Source organism: Micropterus salmoides, unplaced genomic scaffold, assembly GCF_014851395.1.
Source record: "Micropterus salmoides isolate LMB-PRFRI ecotype aquatic unplaced genomic scaffold, ASM1485139v1 Ms_hic_scaffold_4, whole genome shotgun sequence".
NCBI classification, from domain to species: Eukaryota; Metazoa; Chordata; class Actinopteri; order Centrarchiformes; family Centrarchidae; genus Micropterus; species Micropterus salmoides.
In genome coordinates this window covers 15,388,683-15,413,242 of record NW_024043372.1, presented here as the reverse complement: position 1 = coordinate 15,413,242, position 24,560 = coordinate 15,388,683, and the positions used below count along the sequence as shown (strand labels likewise).

At 40.5% G+C, this 24,560-nt stretch overlaps 1 protein-coding gene across 5 annotated transcripts in view; it reads left to right on the top strand.

The window, feature by feature from the left end:
* The window catches only part of tox2 (TOX high mobility group box family member 2), a 118,227-nt gene that overhangs the window by 49,770 nt on the left and 43,897 nt on the right, over positions 1-24,560 (top strand). For all 5 annotated transcript variants that reach the window (XM_038697244.1, XM_038697245.1, XM_038697242.1 and 2 more), the window contains exons 2-3: positions 4,860-4,952; positions 20,212-20,271. In XM_038697244.1, the coding sequence (XP_038553172.1) occupies positions 4,911-4,952; positions 20,212-20,271 (102 nt within the window). In that variant the 5' untranslated portion in view covers positions 4,860-4,910. The remainder of the gene's footprint in view (positions 1-4,859; positions 4,953-20,211; positions 20,272-24,560) is intronic.

Genomic DNA, 24,560 nt, shown 5'->3' with positions numbered 1-24,560 from the left:
TTTTTATTGAGTAGCCCTTAATAACACAAGCACATCTGAACATCCTCATACATTTGTGACTTTAATCTCAGAGAATATTTAATTTTTTTTCTTGTAAATTTGTGAAATTTTTCTCAGAATATTATCTATATCCCTGCTCCATAATTTAATTATTTTATTTATTAATTTTTTTACCTACAATGGCCCTAATACACCATCGTAAATAACAGTCTTCAGTCTGCAATGGAAGATTAGAGAGAGACAATAGAGTCTAAACACAGTCCTATACCTGAACCTTGAGCCATATAATAATGCATGTTCATAACTCATAGTTTCTGGTAAACTGGTATAATTTAAATCTGCCCTTCCCTTTGAAAGAATCACCACTGACATGTGAGTGTGTTGAAGGTCTATGGGGCTAGATGGTATCAGGGATACTGTGGATAAATTGACAAAAGATGTCACAAAATCCTTCCCAAGTCCCTGCAAAATAAAGTTGTTTTCATAAAGTTAAGAAACCTTATGTGTCATTTCAAAATCCTAGTGGGACTGAAGTACATACTATACACCCTTCCAAACTGAGCTGGAAATTCAGCTTAAATGTCAACCTGAAGCTAAGCTAAGTATGTATGTAAAAAGCCTGTGAATGTAAAGCACAACATCTGAATCATGTGTCGTAAAATACAATTATATCACATTCAGTATAAAATCTATGACAGAAAATTATTCATCACAATGCAGTATGCAAACCAAATTTGCACACTGTAGTCAGTTTTGTCTCAGACTAAAGTCTCTAAAAACCACTGAAAACGTGATTCATACTCTGTTGTTGACTGTCAGACCACCACAGCTAGAAATCTGACTGATATTATGCAATATGTTTACACAACAGAATTGACAGGATAATGTATTTTAACAGTTGAAATTTCAGGAACAACAGCATCTAAGGGAACAGAATTAAACAATGCAGGGACTAGATGGCTATTTGGAACAAGGTTAATGTTTTGTGTTATTGATTGATCATATTACTAATGTCAGTGTTCATGCAGTGCTGAGTGCATACTGTACATAGAGTACGGAACACTGTCTCCGTAATGTATAAATACAGTATGTGTGTAGTACATGCATGATTGTGTGTGTGCATGCATACATTACTGTATACCATAGATGAGTGATAGGGTTTCCACATAAGCCGGTCTATGCCTTGCATTCCTCTCATCGGTGGAGTCTGATGTGTGCAGGCCTTTTAAGCTAATCTGGGAAGAATGTTGGCTGCAGACACACATGTGTTCCATTAAGACCAGATCTGCGTAAATAATATAACATGCAACAGCTAACGTTACAGGTAACTATACCCTCACAGCTGTGCCTTTTGGCTTTACAGTGCCCCACCACCCGCACCAATAAAAGGGCAAAGCCAACGCTGATATCTAATGAGTAGATGTATCGAAGTGCCTTCTGTGCTTTAGGCTGCTGATATGGAGCAAAATTAAGATGATAGAGCCTAACAGATAATGGATTTTACAGGATATTGAGATTTCTTCAAAATCCGATGACAAAATATCAGCTGATATTCTTTTTTCTTCTCCTTTGATGTTTTTATGTTGACATAAAAATCACAAAGAAACATTATGTGATAAGGATATGTCTGAGTGAAGAGATTTTACAGTTGGATGATCGTTATATCAAAGATGACAGTAACAGTAAATATATGATAAATAATAATCTTGGTCAATAATATCAGCCAATGTATCATGTGGCCTCGATAAAATCACGTGTTGGCGTGACATTTCAATCAAACTTAGCGAATATACTTTTTCAACACAATACAAAACTGTTGTGTGAGTCAGTATAATCAGTACCAACAAGTTTGTCACATGGCAGGTGTCGTGCGAGAAAGCATATCACAGCCTTGTATCCCTCCCCCCCATTGTTAATGGTTCTATAGTCAGACGACCATCATTGGCTCTGTGTTTATTGTTTGCCTGTTCAGCTTGTACTGATTGGCTTGACTCTACTGAGCGACAGGACAATGTTTGCTTTTGCTGTCTGCCTGGGGAAGTCCCTCTTGTCCTCAAACAGGGCCCAGCCACAGTAACTGATACAAAGTTCAGAGGATGCCAGTCTCTTCCTGGTGTGGTGCAGCATCTTCCTGTGGCTGCACACCAAAGTTAGTTAGAAACTGTAAGACATTTATTTATTTATTTATTTATTCGTGTATTTATTAATTTACTGTTACTGTTGTCAGAGAAGCTTACGGTAGCGGGAGGAAACAAGTGAACCAGAGTGTAGGTGTAGGGGATAAAAAAATAAAACAAAAAAAGTGTGGTAATGGAGTCGAGCAGAGATGGTAAACGGCAGGTAGCATCTGGTTTAGTAGAAACCCAAAGCCAGCCAGAAAGTGAAAGAGAGGTGACAAGGGTGAAGTGAGGACTAGAAAACAAAAGAAAGGTGTCAGAGAACAAGTGTAGAGAACAATGCTTCTTGCACTTGCAAACTGTTGTGAGCCAGCAAGGAAATGTGAGGAGTTTGGCTGTTGCTGTTCTGGGTGCCAGCACTCCTAATGAGTCTGTCAGGGCCAGTTAGTGCAGCCAGGACTGCTTGTGTCCCCTCCAGGCCGCAGACAGCTGTTATTAGCCCCGTAATGGCATGCCACAGGGCCAGATTAGCCTGGCACACTGGAGAAATATCAAACATTCACTTACTGGGGCTCCTTCGCTGGCTAAAGCAGCTATTCTGCAAGGCATTCATTTATCCGAGATACTGGCAAGCTACCTAACAAGCCATGAAAGAAAGAAGTCTCCATTGAGAGGTGCAGTTAGTTTACAGTAGCAAAGTAGAAAGAAAAAGAAATGTCTGACTAGAGGACACAACATACTGGGTCAGGTTGCTGATTATGACCAAAGTCGCATGGTGTCATGTCAGACAAAAAAAAGAATCTCTCTCAGACCTACTGTGTATCGCTATAGAAAGTAATTTCATCGTCACAAATTCTGACTATAGGAAAACAATACATCCATGTTACCAAAAAAAAGAAGGGTTGCTTTTGTGGGTTTTGGTTGTTGGTTGTTTGGACGGTGCACCACCGTGGAAAGTTGAAAATGAGAGTTCTCTTTAATAATGCTGTGTCATCATTACGCAAACCATATCGACAAGATGGCCACTGCTGTCTACTCATCTGTTTTCACCTTTCATAATGAGCACAGGAAATCAAAACCTTACACAGCAAGTACTCTCACTCTGCCTCAGGGGATAGCCTGCACAGTATAGTGTCTGTGATTACGCCATTTGATTTCTTGTTTCATGCACGGTATGTTGCATAAGCTATGCACTATGCATTTAGGCCCATAAACACAGTCTGCAAAGGTGCATTTATGGCGCTTCCATTGTAAAAGCTGAGGCCTGCTATGCTCATGTGTGCACGTGACTGACTAGAAGTGAAAGGCAGGGCCAGTTTTGGTTGCTTCGGGGATGTTTTCTCACTCAGTTGTTAAATATAGTCAAACACGGCATTTCTCACTGCATAGCAATCTGAGGCCCTGCCCTTAAATATATTTGCGTCCGTGTGATTACATGCGTGTCTAGGTGTTTTTGTGTGCATGTGATTTTTTTTTTTGTTCGGGTGTGTATGTTGACGAGGTGACACCATGAATGCTAAAAAGAACAAGGGAAAAGACAGAGTGAAGCAAGTAAAAGACACATTTTGAGAGAGAGCGGTTATGTGATATTTGTTCTAGATACCTGCCCTGTGTTTTTTCTCCCTCAATAATCTACATCACATCCTCATTAGCAGACTGTATGTATGAAGTGTGGCCAAGCCAGTAAGCAATATACATGGCAGGCAGCAAACATAATCATTGCCTATTTTAAATTCATGTTTTATCCTCTTATTTGTGAGAAACCAGTTTCCACATCACCAGTTGCAGCTTATATTTTAGCAGCACACAGCGTACAGAAGCTAAAATGGACTCTCCAACACCAGAAAGAAAGAGATGTACCTCATTTGATCAAAGACAAAGACACACACAATAGGTTTTCCCTGTCAAATCAGATGACAGAAACGACATGCAAACTGTTGACCAGATGTTACAGAACAAAAATGTAGATGTAAGGAATCACAGAGGTGCAGTGAGTTGCGTATTGTTGAGAGTGAAGTGAGAAGAGTGATAAAGACAAGGAGTGAAATAGAGTAAGTGAGATTTGAAGTGAATCCTGGGATGTACCCCCGCTGTGGCTGTAGGCCACGGTGTGAACCCCACTGAGCTGCACCGTCTTTCCCTGGCAGGGACCACATGTTGCGAATCATTAGCTTCCCAACTACTGAGGGCTTTGCCACCACTCCTTCAGGTTGTGTTATACAGCTAAAACCCACATGGGGAAGTACAGGGAGGTGTCGGAGGCTTACAACCCACTACACTCTAATTATCAGCTATGTAATGTATAGGAAGATGGAGTCAGTAGAGTACAGTGGAGCAGAGCACAGGAACCCTGGCTACCAAACACAACAGCTTAGTTCCATTAGTGCCGCTACTGAGCCAACCTTATCCAGTTATTATGTGTGGTACTTCACCATGAGGTGATGTAATTTAACATGGCAGCCAGTGTGCAGGCTGTCAGACATGGTGGAGATGTATGAAACACTCACAAAGTGAGGACCACGAGAAGAACTACAGTATGAATGATCCCTGCACTTTGGATGTGAAAATAAAACTTAAGTAAGTTTGAAAACTAAATAAGTTTGAAACAAATTAGATTCACTTTTTTTATTGGGACTTTTGTGTGAATGTTTGAAGTGTTTCATCCATGTTTCACACTGAATTCTCTGTAAAAGGAAGAAAATATACTTAAACTTTCTCTCTCTCTCTCTCCTCCTCCTCCAGAGCAGATACGGTGCTGCAGATCGAGGTGTGAGGCTCTACAGTTCCTTGCCCATGCGCCCAAACCCTGACGGCAAGAGACTGCCCTCTACTGGGGTAAGACTCATCTCTCCCAGGCTTCTGTCCCGCCTCATCCGTCGGTCTCATCCACACCTACATGCGTACATTTAACCCCTTATCCATACAGTAAGAGGCCTTCCACCACATGCACAGCAGGACTGTCCAAACGCAGGATAGAAGTTCAGAAGCAGTGTTGAAATTCGCAGTTTATCATTGCTCAAATATTTCGTTTTTTAAAGTATGTGCCCCATGGATGCACATTAGCTGGAAGCTCTTGATCCAGTGTCCAAAAGCTTCTGCATAAAAACAATTGTTAAAGACCACAACTAATAGCTGGACTCAAATAATGGCCAGGAAACAATACAACCCAAAGTTCAACATCGTTAAACTCACTCTGATAGACCTGATAGATCAGTCTCCAATCCTTAAACCATCATTGGCCACTGCAAGGCTCCCAATAAAGCACACACCTGACTTAGTGGTTTGTGTGGTATCTGCCTGGTAGCTTCTCACAGCAGCTGATAGGCTACCCAACCGTCTCCTACTGTATTTGTGTTCACACAGAACAATGGCACGCAATGGTTTCTGGATATAATGCTTCTGCTTCTGACCTGTTTTAGGTTTTTAATAGGAAGGAAGGACAAAGATGATAAAGTGCAGAAAAATTTGTTGCCTTTAATTCTACTTCTTTTGTTGCAAAGAATCTGTATTGGGACATCAAAGTCACATTTTTCAACAATTTTATTATATAATTGTTCATGAGGATGTTTGGAAAAAAGAAAAAAAGATTATATTAATTGAAGTTTAGTGATGCAGCACTTGCAGTAGTTTGACTTTGACAAAGTGCTGGGACAGTAAGTCTACTTTGTTTGTGACACCTTTCTTTAATTTTTTTAGTAAAAAAAGAAATCTTTTAGTATTGTGAAAATCATAATTAGAATCTAGCTTGTCTTGCCTTTATGCATTTATGTAACAAAGGAGAGAAAATGAAAGAACAATAGAGCGAAAAAGAGAGAATTTAATTTCATATGTCTCCCTTTTTCATGTTTCACTCCATGCAAGTGCTTTTTGAATTATCTCCTCTCTGCTCCAGGGCTCAATGAGAGGAAGAGTGGGTGAGCGAGGGAGAGACAGAGAGGGAGTGAGTGAGAGAGAGACAGAGACAGACAAAGCGAAAGCTGTGTAATATTGTTGGTGCGCACCTTTTTTAATTACAACAGAGATTGTATTGATGTCTCAGGCCACATGTCCTCAATCATTTATCAAGGGGGAGAGTGCTAACAAAGCATTTCTAAGAAACCCATCCTCTCCCAGGGCCTGGAATCATATGTTATCTAAAGTGAATATTGTTAATGCTGTTCTGTGGAGAGACCCACTTACAAATCATGAGAATGAGTTCCTTGTCAGTTAATGCGTGAGGTAGTAAAGATATATATCCACTGTCATCTGATCCTCTGTTGCACAAATTAAACTCTGCATCTAAATCTCTATGCAGACGTTGTTTATAGAATGAAGAAGGCCATGTTATAACGTTATGGATAAACATTAATGTAAGGGAAGGACATTTCTAAAAGGCCTACTTGTTTTGTTCAGCACCAATTGAAAGATCACATCTCTCGCACAGATTAGAATTCATTCCCCCCCAAAAAACCACAATACAAATGGAGACAATATATGCTATTTCTTTCACTCATTCTATGGTTTTCTGTCATTTCCTTTTGTCTGTTATTATCTGGGTGCAGTGTCAGTACAGTAGCAGACTGTAGCTACAGGCTGCATGGAGAGGAGGAGAATATAAACCACTTAACATGCATGAGGAAACCAGACGTTTTTCCATTGCACTTATCAGGTGCTGTGGTGAGAGCAAGTGTCAAGGTGCAGTAGGTCCCTGCCCCCCCCCCCACCTCCCAGCTCCTCTCCTTCCTCCCCTCTTCCTTCCCCTGCACACCCCTTTTATTTTCCCCTGATCTCTATCTGTCTCCCCCTGCCTCACGCCACCACCACTCACCATCCTCGGTTCAGTTAAAAGTGGGCTTGCTACTTCCGCAGAGACCTCCCCCCAACCATCACTTCTTTTCTCTCTGTCAAGCTAACCTCCAACTCCTGCTCTTCACCTCTATGTTTCCTGTCAAGGTGCACTGCCCACCTCCCCCTCCCCCCAACCACTGACTCTGCCCCCGCAACCTTTTTCTTTTCCTTCTTTCAACATCAATTATGGCTCTAAATGCCTACAGTTCATTTTTTAAAATGCTCAGTGCAGAGGGCGTGACCCCCACTGCTCTGCAGAGATCTCTTCATCCCTGCATGTAAACAAATAGGGGGGGCTTTTGTTTTATTGGGGGCTTTGAGGGGAATCTCTGCCCTAAAATAGAATGTAACTCTTTAAATCAGTGTTTGTTGGTTTATATGAAATCTTCTTTAAAGTTACAAGTGCACAGTGCATAATGTTCATCAGGCACATGAGTACAGTGAGTATGAGCGTATACCATAGGGCTAGGCAATGGGATTTTATGAATAGCGAAGACTATTAAGCTCTTACTGACCTAAGTACTTTAAGGAAAAGTTAAGTACAGAGCTGGATCCGGGAGGTAATTAGACTAGCTTAGCATAAAGACTGGAAGCAGGGGAAAACAACTTCCCTGGGTCTATGCAATGTTCAAAAATCCACCAACCAGCACCTCCAACGCGATTCTGGAGAAATCCAATGCTATGACAAATACCATGATATAGAGCGAACAATGACAAAGCAACTTATGGAGCTAACATTAGCTGAGTTGTGGGTTAGCAAACTGTTGCTACAGTTGCTGCTGCAAAGCAAACATGCAGAGTGGACAAGATGGTCCCAGAGCCAGCACAACAACTCCAAACAGCGACACTCACATCTGTCCTTCTACAATAGATATGACAACAGCAGCATGTCTTGGCAAAGTAGAAAGTAGACTGAATATTCGTGGGCAAGTTATTTAAAGTTTCCTGACTCACAAATAATGGCTGGAATAACTGGAATAGTGTTGTGTGGTGTGGTGGGAGCCATTTTGTTTGTTTCCCAATTATAGACCCAGAGCTGTGTACAAACAATGGATATTTTTTCAGCACACACACATACACAGATCAGACTAGCTAGCGGACCCTGAGGAAATATTAGTTAAATTTGACAAAAAGACGTGTATTCGATTAGAGACGCTTACCCCACTTTTAACATGTTATATCTTGTTTGTTTAATCTGTACACAAGCAGAAATTGGTGGTTATAGAGGGAGAGACTGAGAAGCCACTGCACCCGGGCTGTTGTTCAGCATGGAATAGTTAGGCACATACAGTAAGTCCCTCAAAAAACTACTGATTGCCATTTTATACTACTGATGTGTATGGATACATCATGAACTTTAGGGTTGCCATAGGCCAGGCTAGCTGTTGCCCCTATGTCTTTGTGCAAAGCTAAGCTGACTGCCTCCCATACCATTCAGTGTTCTTCAACACATTGCATTGGGTGTATCCTTGGGGTCTAACAAACACTTTGGATGCATTTTCTGCATCATAAAACATTTGCAGGTTTTTTGAACATTTGATACCTACATTCTTTACATCAATGTTTACCTTACCCTCTGCTGCATTTCTTTTGCTCGTGCATGGTGCTTGTGTGCATACGCAAGAACAAATAAAATGAGGACCCACTCATAAAACATTGCTCCATTGATTTATTAATGGTCAAAAATTCCAAATGGTTGCTTTAAGTCTAAAAGTACCATGCATGTCTTCTATAAGACTTTATGTTTCAATGGTCATTTCATCAAATGGAAAAATATCTTGTGCATCATTTTATACACATTTAGTATCTTTGGAAACTTTAGAATATAATTAGAATCTTTTATAACCTTATGTGGTTTTATAAAGTTTTACACAGCATGACTGATCCACTGGTGGATCAGTGAGGTTTACTGAGTAGTGCATGGTGTCATGTGTTCAAGTTAAAGTTTTATTGTCATCTGTAACGGAACTACAGGAACCTATACAATGAAATTCAATAATAAAATACAATGAATCAAAGTCTCTCAGAGCTGCCAGAGTGGAGGTTTGTTTAAGCTCCGGTTGGATAAGCTGATGCTTATCCAACCGGAGTCAAAGTGTTTGAGCCACCATTGTAGTTGTTGTTATTGTTGTTGTTGTTTTAGCTCCACTGGCTTGACAGCGATACATAGGGTGAAGGTTCAGAATCTGCTGTAGTGCAGAGATGACAGGATTGTTTCAGGAGTCCTCTCTCTCTCTGTTTCCCTTGGTTTCTGCATGTCTCTCTCTCCCCTGCTGTATCTCTCTGTGTCTTTCTCTCTTTTTCCAAGCTGATTTGGAGCCTTGCATAGTCAATTATGTAGGGAGTGAGAGATAGGGTGGGGGCTACGGCTTCCATATTTTGGTGTGATATTAATATTGCATGAGCGCAATTCTGTAGCGAATATCTAAGAGACTGCCTATTAAGGCAGCAGCAGGAGAAGAATGTGACAGACACACACACACACACACACACACACACACACACACACACACACACACACTGTACATACATACATACACAGACAGCCAGAGAACGGGTGAATCAGTCAGGATCAGGCACAGGTTGTTATAATTAGTGTTTTCCAGATTTATTTTGGTGAGATAATAAGAGTGACTCATTTTCCTGTTTAATATGTCATGTTTGTTTATCTTGACATGGCTCACATCACACCGTACAGTGAGCGTGTTTGATGTTTGTGAGAACTGAGTGATGTTCCACTGTAATTGTGCTAAGAGTGGAATATTTTAAGTAACCAACTGAATAATAAAAACAAAACAGAGACACAAAACAAATGTCTGCTCTAAAAAAACAAAATTACATTGCCAAGATAATTGTAATATTGCAAAGCAGGAGTGATCTGATGACAGGCTATTTATTTTCCGCTGCAGGGTGGGTATCAGTGATGCATACAGTAAGTGTCAACAGTGACAGGCTGAGAAAGTCCCCAGCGATGACTGAAAGGCTCAGTATGGACACTTGATGCTTTTTGAGTGTTAAGTGGCGGTGACACCGGATGGCCTGTGATAAACATCTCATTTCATTGCCCCCACAGATTGTCAAGCACATCTGATTTAAAGGTGTCATGAACATAACATAGCATATTAATACAGTTTGAATACATAATAACAGTTATAATTTGTTGTAGAGGGAAAATAATCAATGTAGTAATGTTAGGTGACATGGCTGAAATCAATATCAGAATATTAATAAGGATTTTTTATATAATATTGATATACTATATATCACAATATGGAAAATGTATGTACAACTACAGATTTATACATTGAACTGTTCTTCACATATACAGTATGCATTACATCAAACTGATTTCTTAACATACCCTATATATAGGACTACTAGTACTTTTTTGTCCGATCAACTGTCCAAAACCAAAAGATATTCACTTTACTATCATGTGAGAAAGAGGAAAGCAAATCCTCACATTTGAGAAGAGGGGATCAAATGATTTTATACTAATCAAAATAATTTCCAGTACATTTTCTGTCGATCAATTAATGGTCTAATTTTATCAACTCATCACATACACTAGAAGATTGCAGTAGCTTACTTTTGTTTTTGATTACAAGTAAAAAATTGTGTGAAGTGTATAACATGATATTGTCATCATCAGAGACATTTCCATTGAAAGTCAATGTAGCTAAAATATGTGATGATATAATTTCCCACTTGCAGGGTAACTTTCTAACTAAAAGTGGATGAACGCCACGGATTGAGTGCACAATATAATTTAAAAATGCATGGTTGTTCATGGTTGTTTTCTATACATTCCAACTATATACATAGTCATCCCCCTGTAGTTGCAGGTAGGCTATTGTGAATTTCCTGCCTATCAAACATAATAATCTGTTGAGAGTATTTTTCTCACAGGACTTGGACTCGCAAACATGCTGAAGGGGTTTTCTTTACAGTCTTTTCCCTTTTGCAGTAGCATTGCCAGGCGCTGTCAAATGCCCAGAAAGCCCGGCCTGGAGTTGACATAGCCAGTTAGTCCCGAGCCCAGAAGGATCACGCTGGGCCAGACGTCGAACAAGTGCTTGATGACCTTACAGCACCAGCTGGAGTTTAAAGAAGTCTTTAAAAGGCCGATTCTCCACAGTAATATCATCGCCCATGCCTCAAAGAGTCTGGATCAAGGCCCACTTTCCCTCGCTAAAATGTAACAAATGTGTGAAAAAACATCACAGCCAAAGCCAACACGTTGAGAACAATGGAGAGAGGAACAGGGGAGAGGGAGAGAGAGAGATGGGGGGGGGGCTAGGAACAGATAGGAGAGGCAGAAAAGAGGGCTGAAAGAAAGAGAGGGAAACTCAACATCTTAACACCGCCCAATCCCCCCTCCCTGCCAGATCAATGTAGTTGGATTTCTCTGAAATTCAAATGGCAATAGGAAAAAAAACAGATAAAAAAAGAAACCTCTGGTTGTGGAAAGGGGTTGGGGGGTGGTTGCTGAGAAAAAGACCTGCCATCTATGTATTAGTGCTCTGTAAATATTACATGAGCTCCACATTCGCTTGGTTGTTTGGCATTACTTCCACTGGATGGGTATATTATTTTAGAAACCATGCCTTGTTTATGGAGAGGCATGACCTACTTCCAGACACTCTTCTCTCTCTTTCTCCCTCTCTGGTATTTTTTTCTTTCTCTCTCCCCTCTCTCCCACTTTCCCTCTTTCTCTCCCTCCCTCTCTCTCTCTCTCTATCTCTCTCTCTCTTTCTCTCTTTCTCTCTTATTCACTCTCAATCTGTGAAATCTCAACTGGTTGTCCCTGCTGAACAATTACAAGGCAGAGAGACCCAAATGGAGATGTTTGTAGAAAACAACATGTGTATAATTAAGGTTTAATGAGCTCTTGTCAGGGTGGAATGTGCAATTAGATTGGTAATAAAAAAATCTGCCTGAATGCTAGTGGCAGAGGCTGGATGTGGAGTCAGCATGGCAGTGAATGAAAGAACAGTGCATTATTTTGAGCCCTATTGACAGAAGTAGACGTTACTGGATGCTGCATTTAGATTTAAATACATGGTGAGTTCCTAAATACAGAAAGAAGTTTTTTTTCCCCTGGTGGTGCTATATTGTGTTTTCAAATTACTGTACTTGTGCACACCAGGTTTCTTGGGAAAACAGTTCTTAAACAGCTGAAGTTATGCTTAGCTTTTCTGCTACAGAAAGAAGCGAGAGATAATATTGTGATTTGAATGGAAAAGGTTATAAATGTCATTGTCTGCATAGGTTTTATAAAAATTCCACCAAGACATTCTTAACTAGAAAGCATTCAGAGAGCACATACCTCTTCCAGAGCTGCACATTCCTCTTAATTTGTTATTTTAATATAAAATGTTTAGACATTTTTAAACATAGAACCACAGTGAAAGACAATCATGCTGATTAGGGAATGGCGACCAACTAAATCCTGTCTCGGCATAATAAAGCTTTGTACTGGAATCATTTGTTTAAAATTTCAAATGCGCCAGACTCATTACCACTGAAAAATGTCCAAATACGTTTACCATGTTGCTCTAGCAACATCTACAGGTGAAATTAGGGCTGCAACTGACGATTATTGTCATTATCAACCAATCCACAGATTATTTTCTCAGTTTATCAGTTACTCAACAGGCCAAAATTTTGTCTTCAATTGTTTAGTTTTGGTCCAAATCCGAAAGATCTTCAGTTTACTCAGTTTATCGTCATGATATACTACACGTGACGAAGACAAGCTGCAAAACCTCACATTTAAAAAGCTGGAACCAGCGAATCTTTGGCATATTTGCTTGTAAAATTACTGAAAACCTTAATTAATTATCAAAATAGTTGCAGAATTATAGACTAATTGATAAGCATTTCAGCTCTAAAATGTCATCAAAATGTGCGATTTTACTATGATATGCTTCATAGTATTAGCAATCGTAACCTCTTTACAAATGGCTACATGGTCATGCTAACTACAGCAAAATCAAAAGACAGCTGATGCTATGCTTTTGACTAAATTTAATAATGGAATTACATCCATATTGGACAATTCTGCACCTCATAATTTATATCCAATTTTCAGTGACAATGTTGGAAGTAGTGTGATGTTGATGTAAAGCTGTAGAGAGAGGTTCGGACTTCGTCTGACTTCTGTACAAGATATTGGAGTTTGTGTCCCATCACAGATCTGACAATAACATTCACCTTTAAGTGTTTTAGTTGCATAATCATAACCATACCTTAATCATAGCTTATTTTCCATGACCGCAATAATCATATTGTGTTTGCCATTTGCAGATATTGCAGAAAAGGCAAGGATTTTAAAAACCTTAGCATTGGACATAAAAAAATGTTAAAGAGTTCTGCAGGATCACCCAATATCAACGTTCCTAAGTGGTGATCAAGTTAGACAGACAGACAAACAGAACTGAAAACGTTACCTCTGCGTTGAATGCAACAAAAGTATATGCAAATCAGAGTATTTATTGGGTATAATCAGCCCTCATTTGCTCTCAAATACTGCCTGGAATTTCTTTCTAACTCTGTACTTTTCTGACCCAGAGATGCACTATTTTACAGAAGGACACTTCTCCTCCAGTGTCTTTTTGAATAAGGCATTTGTGAAGGGAAAAAAAAAACATGTATCTTGCTGCTGTCTTTTTCCACTCTATACCTTTTTTCTTGACTTGGTGAAATTGCAGCTTGTGGTTCTGGTGGAGAAGATCTACACACACAAAAATCGTCTTTGGCTCTTTCTGAATTACTTGACTGGTCCCTGAAAGAGAGGGCCCTTTGTTTGCTTCCTCCGCGACTGCCCTTGAAAGGCTCCTATTGTGTGGTAAGCACTATGATATAATGCAAGTGGACTTAATAGATTTAATGGAACATGCAGACATGGTTCTCAAGTCCTCATGTGATGAGATGCAGCCTGTTTTTTTAGGATATCAGAACCACATCTTAAAGAAATGAAATGATATGTCAATGTCAATTTGCTCCAGAGGCATGTTAGGCTTTGATTGTATGTTGAATATTCTGGGTTGTTTGGTCCGTGTGGAGACACCATGGTATTTATTTATATACAGGATTATGCTTTGGTATCTTGTTTTTGAGTTCTTTTCAGATTTCTGCCTTGCTTGATGATCCATTTCTGTGTTCCACCTGAGTTGTGTTGGAAGTCAAGGTTAGGCAGAGTGGGGGGAGTTGAATGTCAGCGATGTGTTAGCTTTGTTTTCATTGTGTTAACAGGAGCACAATGGCACGATTGTGTGGCCATCTGAAACCCTACACCTACCCAGAGCTTTCGGGGGTCAGAGGTGGGGGAGATGTGTGTGCCTTTAGCCAGACGAACCATGCATTTTGAAAGACCCAGAAACCAAAGAGTAATCCATCCAGCATACCATCAAAACCATTCTGCTTTGCCGGCTCGCTCGCATACCAGATCTGCTCAGTCGGGAGTTCTTGTAAAATACTCTCATTTTCCAAACATAAATTATGCTATTTTCTCTTTTTTTATCTTGTTGCTTTGTAATCTGTCTCATTATTTTAGTGTGCCATTTGAGGAGTGGCCTGCCTCTTGAAGCCCTCAGTGTGATGGACAAGACCATAAAGCCGAGCAATAAACCTGAGATGAATGTTATATCTTAACACTGATAGAGGCAATTAAGTCCATCATAAGCGAGAGAGGGAACACTCTTCTCTGGGGACTCATTCACTTGCATGGTTTAACATGATCCCCAGCTAAATGCCTTATTTTATTTCTCCTCTCAGCTCACAGCTTACAGTTGAGCACAAATTGAGCTGATTTTTTTTCTCTCACACACAATTTGGTCTTTCTGTCTGATCTGCCCTTTTCTGTCTGTCGTCATGTGTGTCTCTCTCTTTCTGTCTCTCTCTCGCTCTCTCTCTCTCTCTCCCTGCTATCTCTCCCTTTTCTCTCTCACCTACCCATTCCGCCGTATTTGTCATGGTAATGTAAAAAATCTCAGCTGCTCCAATTCATTTCGTGCTCTTTCAGTCGAGAAAGAAGGGCAATTTTGTTTTTTCTCACTACTCTCTGTGTGTTGTGGTTAGAAGGTAATGAAGACCATATTTCATCTGCATGGAGTTATGACTGGGCGTGGCTGAGCAGGTCTGTTATGGGAAAATAAATATTATGGAAGGTCTAACTTTGTTATCTTCATCTCGCTAGGATCAATGTGTGTATTATTGGACAGGATACATTACACAAACACGTGGGCACGCATGCACACATTCAGAGCCACGTTGTATACATAGCATGCAAACATGCACACACAGGAACACATAAAGGTGAAATACGCAGCAGCGGAGATATCTGCACGTAAAAATCCATATCTGCTTTACAACACACCATCCCCCCATACTCTCTGTGCTTTGGTTATGCCTGTATGTATGTGCGTGTGCAGTCACGTGTGTGTTTGCTTGCCAGCGAGTCACTGAATGCTCTAATGACCACAGCCCTGACACAGGTATTTTGACTGCTGCCTCTTTCCATCGGCACATTGACTGACATGCGATTAGTTACGCTGGGGTGAAAACTAGGGAGGCACACACTGTAACCATAAAAAGAAACTAGGAGGAGGGTTAAGTCCTTTTTTTTTCTCCATCTCTCCTGTCTCATCTTTCTTTAAATCTAAACCATCCCTGGTTCCAGTTACCGGTTGTGTGATTTGGTATTCAGTACATACAGTAAAGCACAGCTGGGCTCACAGCGACCTTACGAGGAAAGCCTCTCGTGTAGATCAATGCGGGTTAGCAGCGCTGTTAAGGTTTGAACAGAATGCAAAATAACCGACGTAGTAGGAATATAGAACTGGTACAAAACTGATCTAAAAATGCCTTTTTTTCGTAAGTAGAGATGCACTGCCGAGTTACTGACCGAAGCCAGCAGGCCTAAGTGATCTACATTAAATCCAGTTTATTTGTCAATGTTAACACAAACTTCCCTATTTTTGCTACGTTTTAAATAATTCAGGTCACTAATTTTTTGTGCCACAGCCCTCCGTGGTGCATAATAATGTCCCAATAAGTTCCACATGGTGAGGTTATGAAGATTGTACATTTTGGAAATAGAGAACAATATCTGATCAGCACTCAGTATTGGCAGACACCCAGAGATTAGGTAGTAGGTATTGGAAATGAAATAGAAAATTTCTATTGTGGCACTGAACATAATAGACTGGTGAATGCTAAACAAGTATAAGGAGTATAAACTGAGCCTATTACTTTCACAGTCATCAGTAAAAGTAGAAATCAATCCTGAATCCTAATTTTTCTCATGTTTTAAGAAGTTCTATGATAGAAACTTTCTTTAATGGATGGATACAATTGTAAGATGAGTCCTTGTCTGAAGGCTTTGGAAAGCTACATTTCTGATATGCTGTGTTCCAGTCAACAGTTGTTCTGTAACCTCTGCGACTATGGTGCACTTCCTGCATCAAACTGACATTGGTTTGGCTTTACGCAAACACAAAACTATTTATAGCATCTCTCCCACTTTATTTTCTCCCTCTCTATCGCTCTCCCTCTCATGTATTTGCATTTCTGCTATGCAAACAGGAGTCTGGTGTCAAGTGCGTCAGTTGTACAGGCCTCACTTGTCCCTTCTATTTCTCAAGCCTCAATCTATCTCAAAATTTCTCCTCTTCGTTCCCTCACTCGACATGACTCCCCTCTCCTCCATCTCACTGTAGCTTTCCGCCTCTCTCTCACCTTCACCCTCTCCCCCCTCCCCCGCTTCACCCTCTATCCCTCTCTCTCTCTGTCTGTGTTTTCCTTTGCTCAATTGTTTTGCTGTAGATTTGACCGCTATGATTAATGACCTCAAAGCCTCAGGAAAGCAAACAGAGAGAGACACGACAAGCTCGCCCTTCCCTTACAAACCTCCCTTTTTCTCATATGTCAACTGCTCGTATGTTCACACTAAGTACGTTATGACTTCTTGAAAAAGATGTACGTCATACGAGTCAGATTACAGACAAGACAAAGATTTTATATGCACAGAATATTGTCTGATTTCTGCAGACAACAACTGCCGCCTGGCAGACAGGACAGCTTTCCCAGACCATTGTTGTAAAGCCCCCTCAATTGTTCATTTATTCTAAGGGGATTTTTACTGTAGTTTATTTGGCTTATTCCCAACATTTCAGAGCTTTTGTCATCTTCATCTAAATGAGAATCAAAGCAGGGACCTCAGATGAAAATAAATGACATGCTCAAAGGTCAAATTCAAGTTAGTCAAACATAGAGGTTGGTGTTCAGGTTGATATCAGCTGGGTGGATGCTTGAATATAGACAACGGTTAGATAATGAAGGTGACAGTGTGACTGTATTAACATGAAATAAGCAAACCATTTCAACTTTTTTTTTTGTCAGAATCAACCATTTGTAACGTGGAACTACTACTGAAAGGTACATTATGATAAAATTCACCTGGTTAGATAACATCCATCCATTCATCCATCGTCAACCGCTTATCCTGCGTACAGGGTTGCGGTGGGCTGGAGCCAATCCCAGCTGACATTGGGTGAAAGGCGGGGTACACCCCGGACAAGTCTCCAGTCCATCGCAGGGTCAGATCACAATTCATAGTTATTAAGAACAGAATAAAATGTTTCAGGGCACAAGCAATTTGAATTCCATGTCTGTGCTTTAAAGGAACAGTTCAACATTTGGGGAAATGCGTTTATTCTCTTTCTTGCCAAGAGTTAGATGAGAACATCGATACCACTTTCATGTTTTTGTGTTAAAAATGAAGCAAGAGCCAGCAGCCAGCTCGCTTAGCTTAGCATGAAGACTAGAAGCATGGCGAAACAGCTAGGAAACCAGGAAGTCACTGCACCTAGCTTCACATTTAAAGTACAGACATCAATCTTTTAAAACACTCCACATCGGAGTCAGACTATTAAACTAAAATTGGCACAGAGTAAGTACAAACATAGGGTCATGCAGAGATTTGTTAGCCACAGTCCCCTCCTGTATATTTACTGTAGCATGAGTATAGTACACTTAGCCAGTTGCTAACCATTAACTAACCTTTCCCCTAGATTTAGATATTTTTTTGTTATTCTAACAACTCTGCCCTCAGTGACTCCTTCACATTGTGCTGCAGGAGCACTACCGCAGACTTTTTGCTCCTTGACATTCTGTATAATTGTTTTCTACTTACCCTGTTTTGCTCATTGAGATCTTGGTTTGCAGGTGTGGAAAAAAACTCCAGACACCATCACATCTAGCACGATGTGATTAGGACAACACGGAAAATCATTTTCCAAGAGCAATAAAGAAAGTCATTTAATTTTTTATTGCAGAATACAATGAGGGTTCCTGCCGCAAACTAATAGTGCTATCAGACAGAAATCATTGCACTAGAAGTAAGAGCTCCATCAGAGGCTGAATGATAACATGGAAATGGAATTGGGGCTTCAAATTGAATAATGTTGCCAGGATTTGCCTTTTTAAGGTGGTTTGTTTGGTGCTCTGACTGTGGCATGTTAAGATACACACAAAAATGCAAGAAAACTCTATTGGAGAGGAATTTGAATGTAATTTAAATGGAAAATGTTAAATAAAATTCCCCCAAAGAGATCATATCTAACAAGTGAACAACTAGAGTACAGTAAACTTAGTCCCTGAACATGTGGCTTTTTACGTGTGGTGAAACATGGCTTTAAAAAAGATTGTGGCCCATTTTGGTCCCTGCTCACAGTTTGAGAAACACCCCTAGTAAGTTACTGTCGGCACATATCCATCCCGTTACTTGACCTTACAGTAGCAGTGGTAATTCATCTCAGCCACTACTAGCTGTCTTGAGGTGTGTTTTGTTTCCTCATAAATGGCTGGTGCCAAACAATGTCAGGCAGAGAAGCAGGGAAGGCCTCTGGGAGTGTGTGTGTGTGTGCATGTTTATATGCCTGTGTGTTTCAAGCTGTGGCCTCTGGCTGTGACCCCAGTGTTAATCACACTACAGCCCAGAACAACCACAGGCTCTATCACCAGTACTGCTGCCACAGCCCTCCTCCTCTCAGATTCTTTTCTCTTTCATTCATGCTCTATGTCCTCTTTTTTTTTATCTCTCTCTCTCTCTCTCTCTCTCTCTCCCTATGCCTCCGACATACAGTATCCTTCCTACTGTACCTCCCACTTACACACGATCTTTACCCATTCCTTGACTATTAGTTCAGGGATACACCCTCGTTTTTCTCATCCTCATAACCTCAAAGCGTCACCTTTCTTCTAGCCTAAGCCTCCCCTTCAGGCTTTGTGAGCTCTCTGAGTTCTGAATTAGCGGGGTTGCCCTGTCCTCCTTTCACTGGCAAAGTGCAAAAGCTCTAAAGGCTGTTCTCACCTCTTTTCGTTCTCTGTGGTGTTGATCACAAGCTGGGTGGCTGGGTGGCTGGTTGGCAGGGTTGCTAAAAGTGTTGATTTGCATTTCGCCGGCCATCTTACTGATTGGTTAGGGTGACTGGCTTGGTGGGAAACAGCTTCTGTGTCTGGTGGTCTCTCTGAGATTGTCAGTATTTGTCAACCTCTAATATGATTGATGGTCAGTGCAACATTGTAATCACCACATTCATTCTAGAGATTTGGAAAACCCGCGCTACGGCACAAATTATGTCAAGCAGAGGGATGAGCATGAACCTCCTACAGCTTTTCAAATAGAAATCTTCTTGAACACTTGTCTTTGTAGTAGGTTTTTAAGTAGGTCCCTGGAAATTCCTATAGCTGTTGTTGCAAACTGCAGGGCACAGCAAATCAATTTCTGGGCCAACTCCTGGCTGACTTACCTGTCATACATCGTTTAATTATGTTAATGTAGCTTTGGATTTTACTTGACTGGCCAACTTGCCGGCTGACTAACTAGATGGCCGTTGGTGCTCTCAGTGTTGTGATTATCAGTCTGTTGTGCCTTTGTCGCCCTGTCACACCCGTGGGATTGCAGCAGTTAGGTGTGCGCTCACTTACACACACAATCTCAAGCTGTAGGCAAGCTGAGACAAAGTGTGCGAGTTACACAAGCTTTGACAGGGCCTAATTATACGTGTCTCTAATGAACTGTAATTACTGACATCCACCAGAGCATCGAGGTCTATAAGCCGAGGACTCGCAGTCATTAGGCTGCAGTGTTACACTGTTTTTGTATCTCCACTGACTGACTGAAAATCTCAGCTTTTTCCCCCTTGTTGTGATGTGTTGGTCTCTGCCTAACAGTTTTCTGATTTTCTCTCTCTCTCTCCAGTTTGATGGTGACAATATGTACATGAATGAAAACAACCACGAGTTTCTCCCGCCAAACCAGGTGAGTTTAAATTGCTCCAATGCCCCTGCTCTTTGCCTCTTATTTCATCTGTTCCCAGTGATCGCTGCAGAGCCATTTTCCTTTCCACCGTTGTTCAAGCTTGATGGACGACAAATTGTTATATGGCATCGGCTGAAAGCAAAGGGGCTGGAATCTTTTGAAAAAAGGATTCCAATTAGTTCACACATGTTTTATGCTGAGAACATAAAACATTCTTGATTGTATGAAATATTCCCTTGGGATTGTTAATTTGAATGTTAGTGGTCAAAGTGTGTAATAAACAGAAACACGTTTCTCCTAGTCCTAGAAACTAAATCTAATCATTAGTTGTTACCTTGGCAATGACTATTCCTGTGATTCATAAGCAGTTACCGGTCAATCACCACTATAGCCAACCCAATAAATTACCATCAAAACCAAATACATGACAAACAATCACACAGAACTATTAACAGTAGAACACTGAAATAATAATAAATTTCAATTTGCAAAGAAATTCAAAGACTACTTATTGCTTCCCAGGCCCATCTTACAAAATAACCACTTTATTTATTTCTTAAAACTTTTTTAAAACTAGATTCTTGATACATATCATTATGGTTGTTTAAACCTTTTAAAATATATATTTGTTGTCTTTTTTTACACTGAAGCTGGAGTCTAATCCAGCATGCACTGGGCAGATAGCATTGAAACACCCTGGACAGGTCACAGTAGTCTGTCACAGTCTGCGCCACACAGTCATAATTACATTTCTAGGAAGAGGAAACCAGAGAATCTAAACCAGCGAAAATATTCAAATTCCAAACGTACTGGGAAAGTGCTGGGACCTTCTTTCTGTGAGGCGCCAGTGTCAACCATTACACTAACGCTGCTATCATAAAATTTAGATTCTCTGTATTCCAATTATGCAATCATCGTCTGTGTGCACCATTTTCACTTTGGTAAAAGCCAAGCAGAAAGTGCTGCTTCACTCTTAGTGAGTTTTGGCCTCATTGCAAAGGATTTATTAAGTCAGAATGGAGGGGGAGTCAGCGCTCTTCTACAGTACATGGCACCCATGCCAAATACTCTGTAGCACAGCTGGTCGCGAACAACTGGGAGACCATATGGTTGTGTTTGGACAGGGGGATTTGTGGAGTTTGGGAATAAGCCCATCTGACATACACAGGGGAGAAGGGAATTTGTCCCTGTCAATTGCAATTATTAGAACCGAACCATAGGCTACAGTAGTTCTGTGTTTATGTTGCATTCGCTCTTTTGCTTAATTTCTTAATGCTCTGGTTTTTAAAGCATGGCTCAAATCCCAGAATGAGACACATGCTGCTTCCTGTACATGATTCCTTAAGTTTATTTAGATAACTCTGACAACAAATATGTCTGTCACAGAGTGATTTTTCAGTTGGATAGTACTGTTATCTGACAGATTTCTCATGCTGGTACTTGGCTGTCCAGAAATCTTAAGAACCACTGCTTTTATCACCAATTTTGATCCAGCACATGTAGTTTTACTGCACTGCTGATTGACTGATTACAAGTCATGCTGATGTGCACAGTGTTTTTTTTTTTTCCGAATTACTGAAGGACAGATAAAACATTGCGAATGTGGCATAGACGATAGACAGAGAGAGAAAAGGAGAGAAAGGTGGGGATCAAGGAAGCAAGAGAGAAAGAGGCAGATAGGGGGAAATAGAGTGAAAGACGGTGATGGGATGGGAGATGATTTTGCTTTGCTCTGTGTTATACTTTGTTTACTCAAGATCTTCTCATATTTGACATGTGCCTTGCTCTATTCTCCGCTTCACCAAGTTTAGCCTCTCCTTCCCTCTGACAGCTAGAATCAGGGAGGGCCTTAGGGGTGGACAAACACTCTAACAACAAAACATAGAGATGGAAGAAATAGAAAAATCACTGATCTGCACCTCCATGGCTGTGTTCTAAGCAGATGTAAAGAGTGTGTTTACATTGGAAAAGTAACAAAGTTTACTAAAGAAAGTCAATATGCATGGTACAAATGCTTAAATTTTAAGGGTGCTGGTTCACAAATTGTGGGTGGTGACAACAGCTCGAGGAAGTTTTAAATCTGTTGCTTTGTTTAATTTACAGAGGAATACCAAAATTGTGTGTCCCAAATCTTACTTACTAATTCTAAACAGTATTCTGTTATATCCTTATAGTATAGTGTTTTTGCAGTTGGAATACAAGAAATACTTAACCATTTTATACAGCAAATTATGTAATACTGCACCATCCGACATCAATCAAACTGCGACTTTACTTTATTGCCAAACAAAAAGACAGCAGAATGTGTTTTTCCCAAAATACTTATTAGTTTTTGGATTGTGATGTTTCTAGAGCTGTCAGTTTGAGATTTTATTCAGCTTCTCCAATTTCTTTGTACAATACATTGTGGGAGTGTTTTGAGTATACTTTATTTTGTCACTCAAAACCTGCTTAGAATTAATGTGCAGTATAGATTGCTCTACTAATACAAATTGGTAAAGTGCATTGATTTCTGCTGTCAAAAAAAAAGTTGAATATGACAATAACTGTATTGTACATAATTTATGCATGTCTGTTTCATTGGATTGGATGTTTGACCGAATGGTTAAAGTGAAGCTTAAAACACATGAGGAAGCAAGAAGCTGTAAATTTGTTTGTGCTTGTGTTGTTTGCCAGTGCTGAGATGGAAATGGCCTTGGTGAAAGCAAGAGGGATAAGATAGCTGCAGGGATAATTTTTTCATTAACTACTTTTATTCCTCAAGAAAAGAGTGTATACAGTATATTATTCTCAATATATTCCATCTTGAATAAAAACAAATCATACTGCCTAAAGCTCACTTTTCTCTACTTGCTGCTTTATTATCTCGTTTTACTTTTCTAGCTTTCCTTCTCCGATTCTCTCTGACTCCCCCTCTTTTGCCCTTTTTTTGTCACCCTGTTTCTCTTTTTCTCTCTTACCCCCTATTGCATTTTAAATGCATTTGGGTCAGTGGTTCCACCTCCAAACCGTTTGAAAGTGTGTTTCTCGGTGCTCTGCTGTCTCTCACTTGAGTTTCGTCATGTTATTGCTCTATTTAATCTGGCTCACCTATATAAATATTTTTTTTAAACATAAGGTACATTCATATGGGACATAAGCATGGCCCTGTTGAGTAACTCTGGCCTAGTAACCACATCAGATAGTGACACGCTAAGTTGGGTATGTTCTCATGATGAGTCAAAAGGAAACGGGGTCAGTGCCATTGTCATATCGATGTTCCCATGAGCATCGTAGTCTAACCCTGCTTAGTTCTCTGTAGTGTTTCTTCCAGTCTCTCTCTCCCACCCCACGGCGGAGTGACAAAGTGTTTGTGATTCAATGACAAGGTCACGGACCCTGGTCTTGGCATCAACAAGCTCTTTGTCTGTCCCCGTGGCCACTGACCATTGTCGTGGCAACAATGTAGAAAATAGCAACCAACGACGAGAACCTCTGACTTGTTCCGGTGTCTTCACAGAGGTCTTATCAGCCCCTCGAGCACAAAAAGACACACAGTGGAAAGTGGACAAGCACCTCCCAAGTAGAGAGCCTGTTTTTTTTATTGTCATAGAACTTTTACTAGACCTTCACCTGAAGTGAGATTTCTCTTGCCAATACTAAACAGAACAGTACGGAGCGATGCTATCAAAGATAATGCACTGTGGAGATGCCTTCTCATAGCTCCGCTGCAAACTGAAAGAAACAGTATACTTCATCAGCACTTTACCTTGACAATGCTTTGCTTTGATGTCTTTCTCCCTGACTTATGAATTCATTTAGCGGAACTGCTGTTTGAGAGAAATATGTCACAGAAAAAAACGAACACGAGGAGGAAATGGTAAGGGAGGGCAGAAAGAGAGATGGAGAAACTGCACAGGGGAATAATTCGGCTAATGGAGTGACTGTTTGGATATTCAGCAGAAGTCGGAACAGAGATTATGATCTTGCAATTAGTGTAACAAGGTTTTATTGATTGGCTGCCGCTGTAGCGTCTTTGCTGCCAAGACGCTGCATGTGGTTTTAACATGCACAGTGTGTGTGTGTAGCCCAGCCAGTCACACTAGTCCTACTACTACTAGAGCAGAATCCAGCTCAGTGTTACCATCGAGCTGTGGCCATTTCCTGAGCATCAAAGCTGAAATATTATGGATTGCTGAGTTGAAAGGGCCTGTTTGAATGCCTGATGATAAAGCGGACTACATTTGCATTTTCCGCTCTCTTTTAAGTTAATGCATTGCCCTCCTTCTTCTCTGAGTAAAATGCAGGTA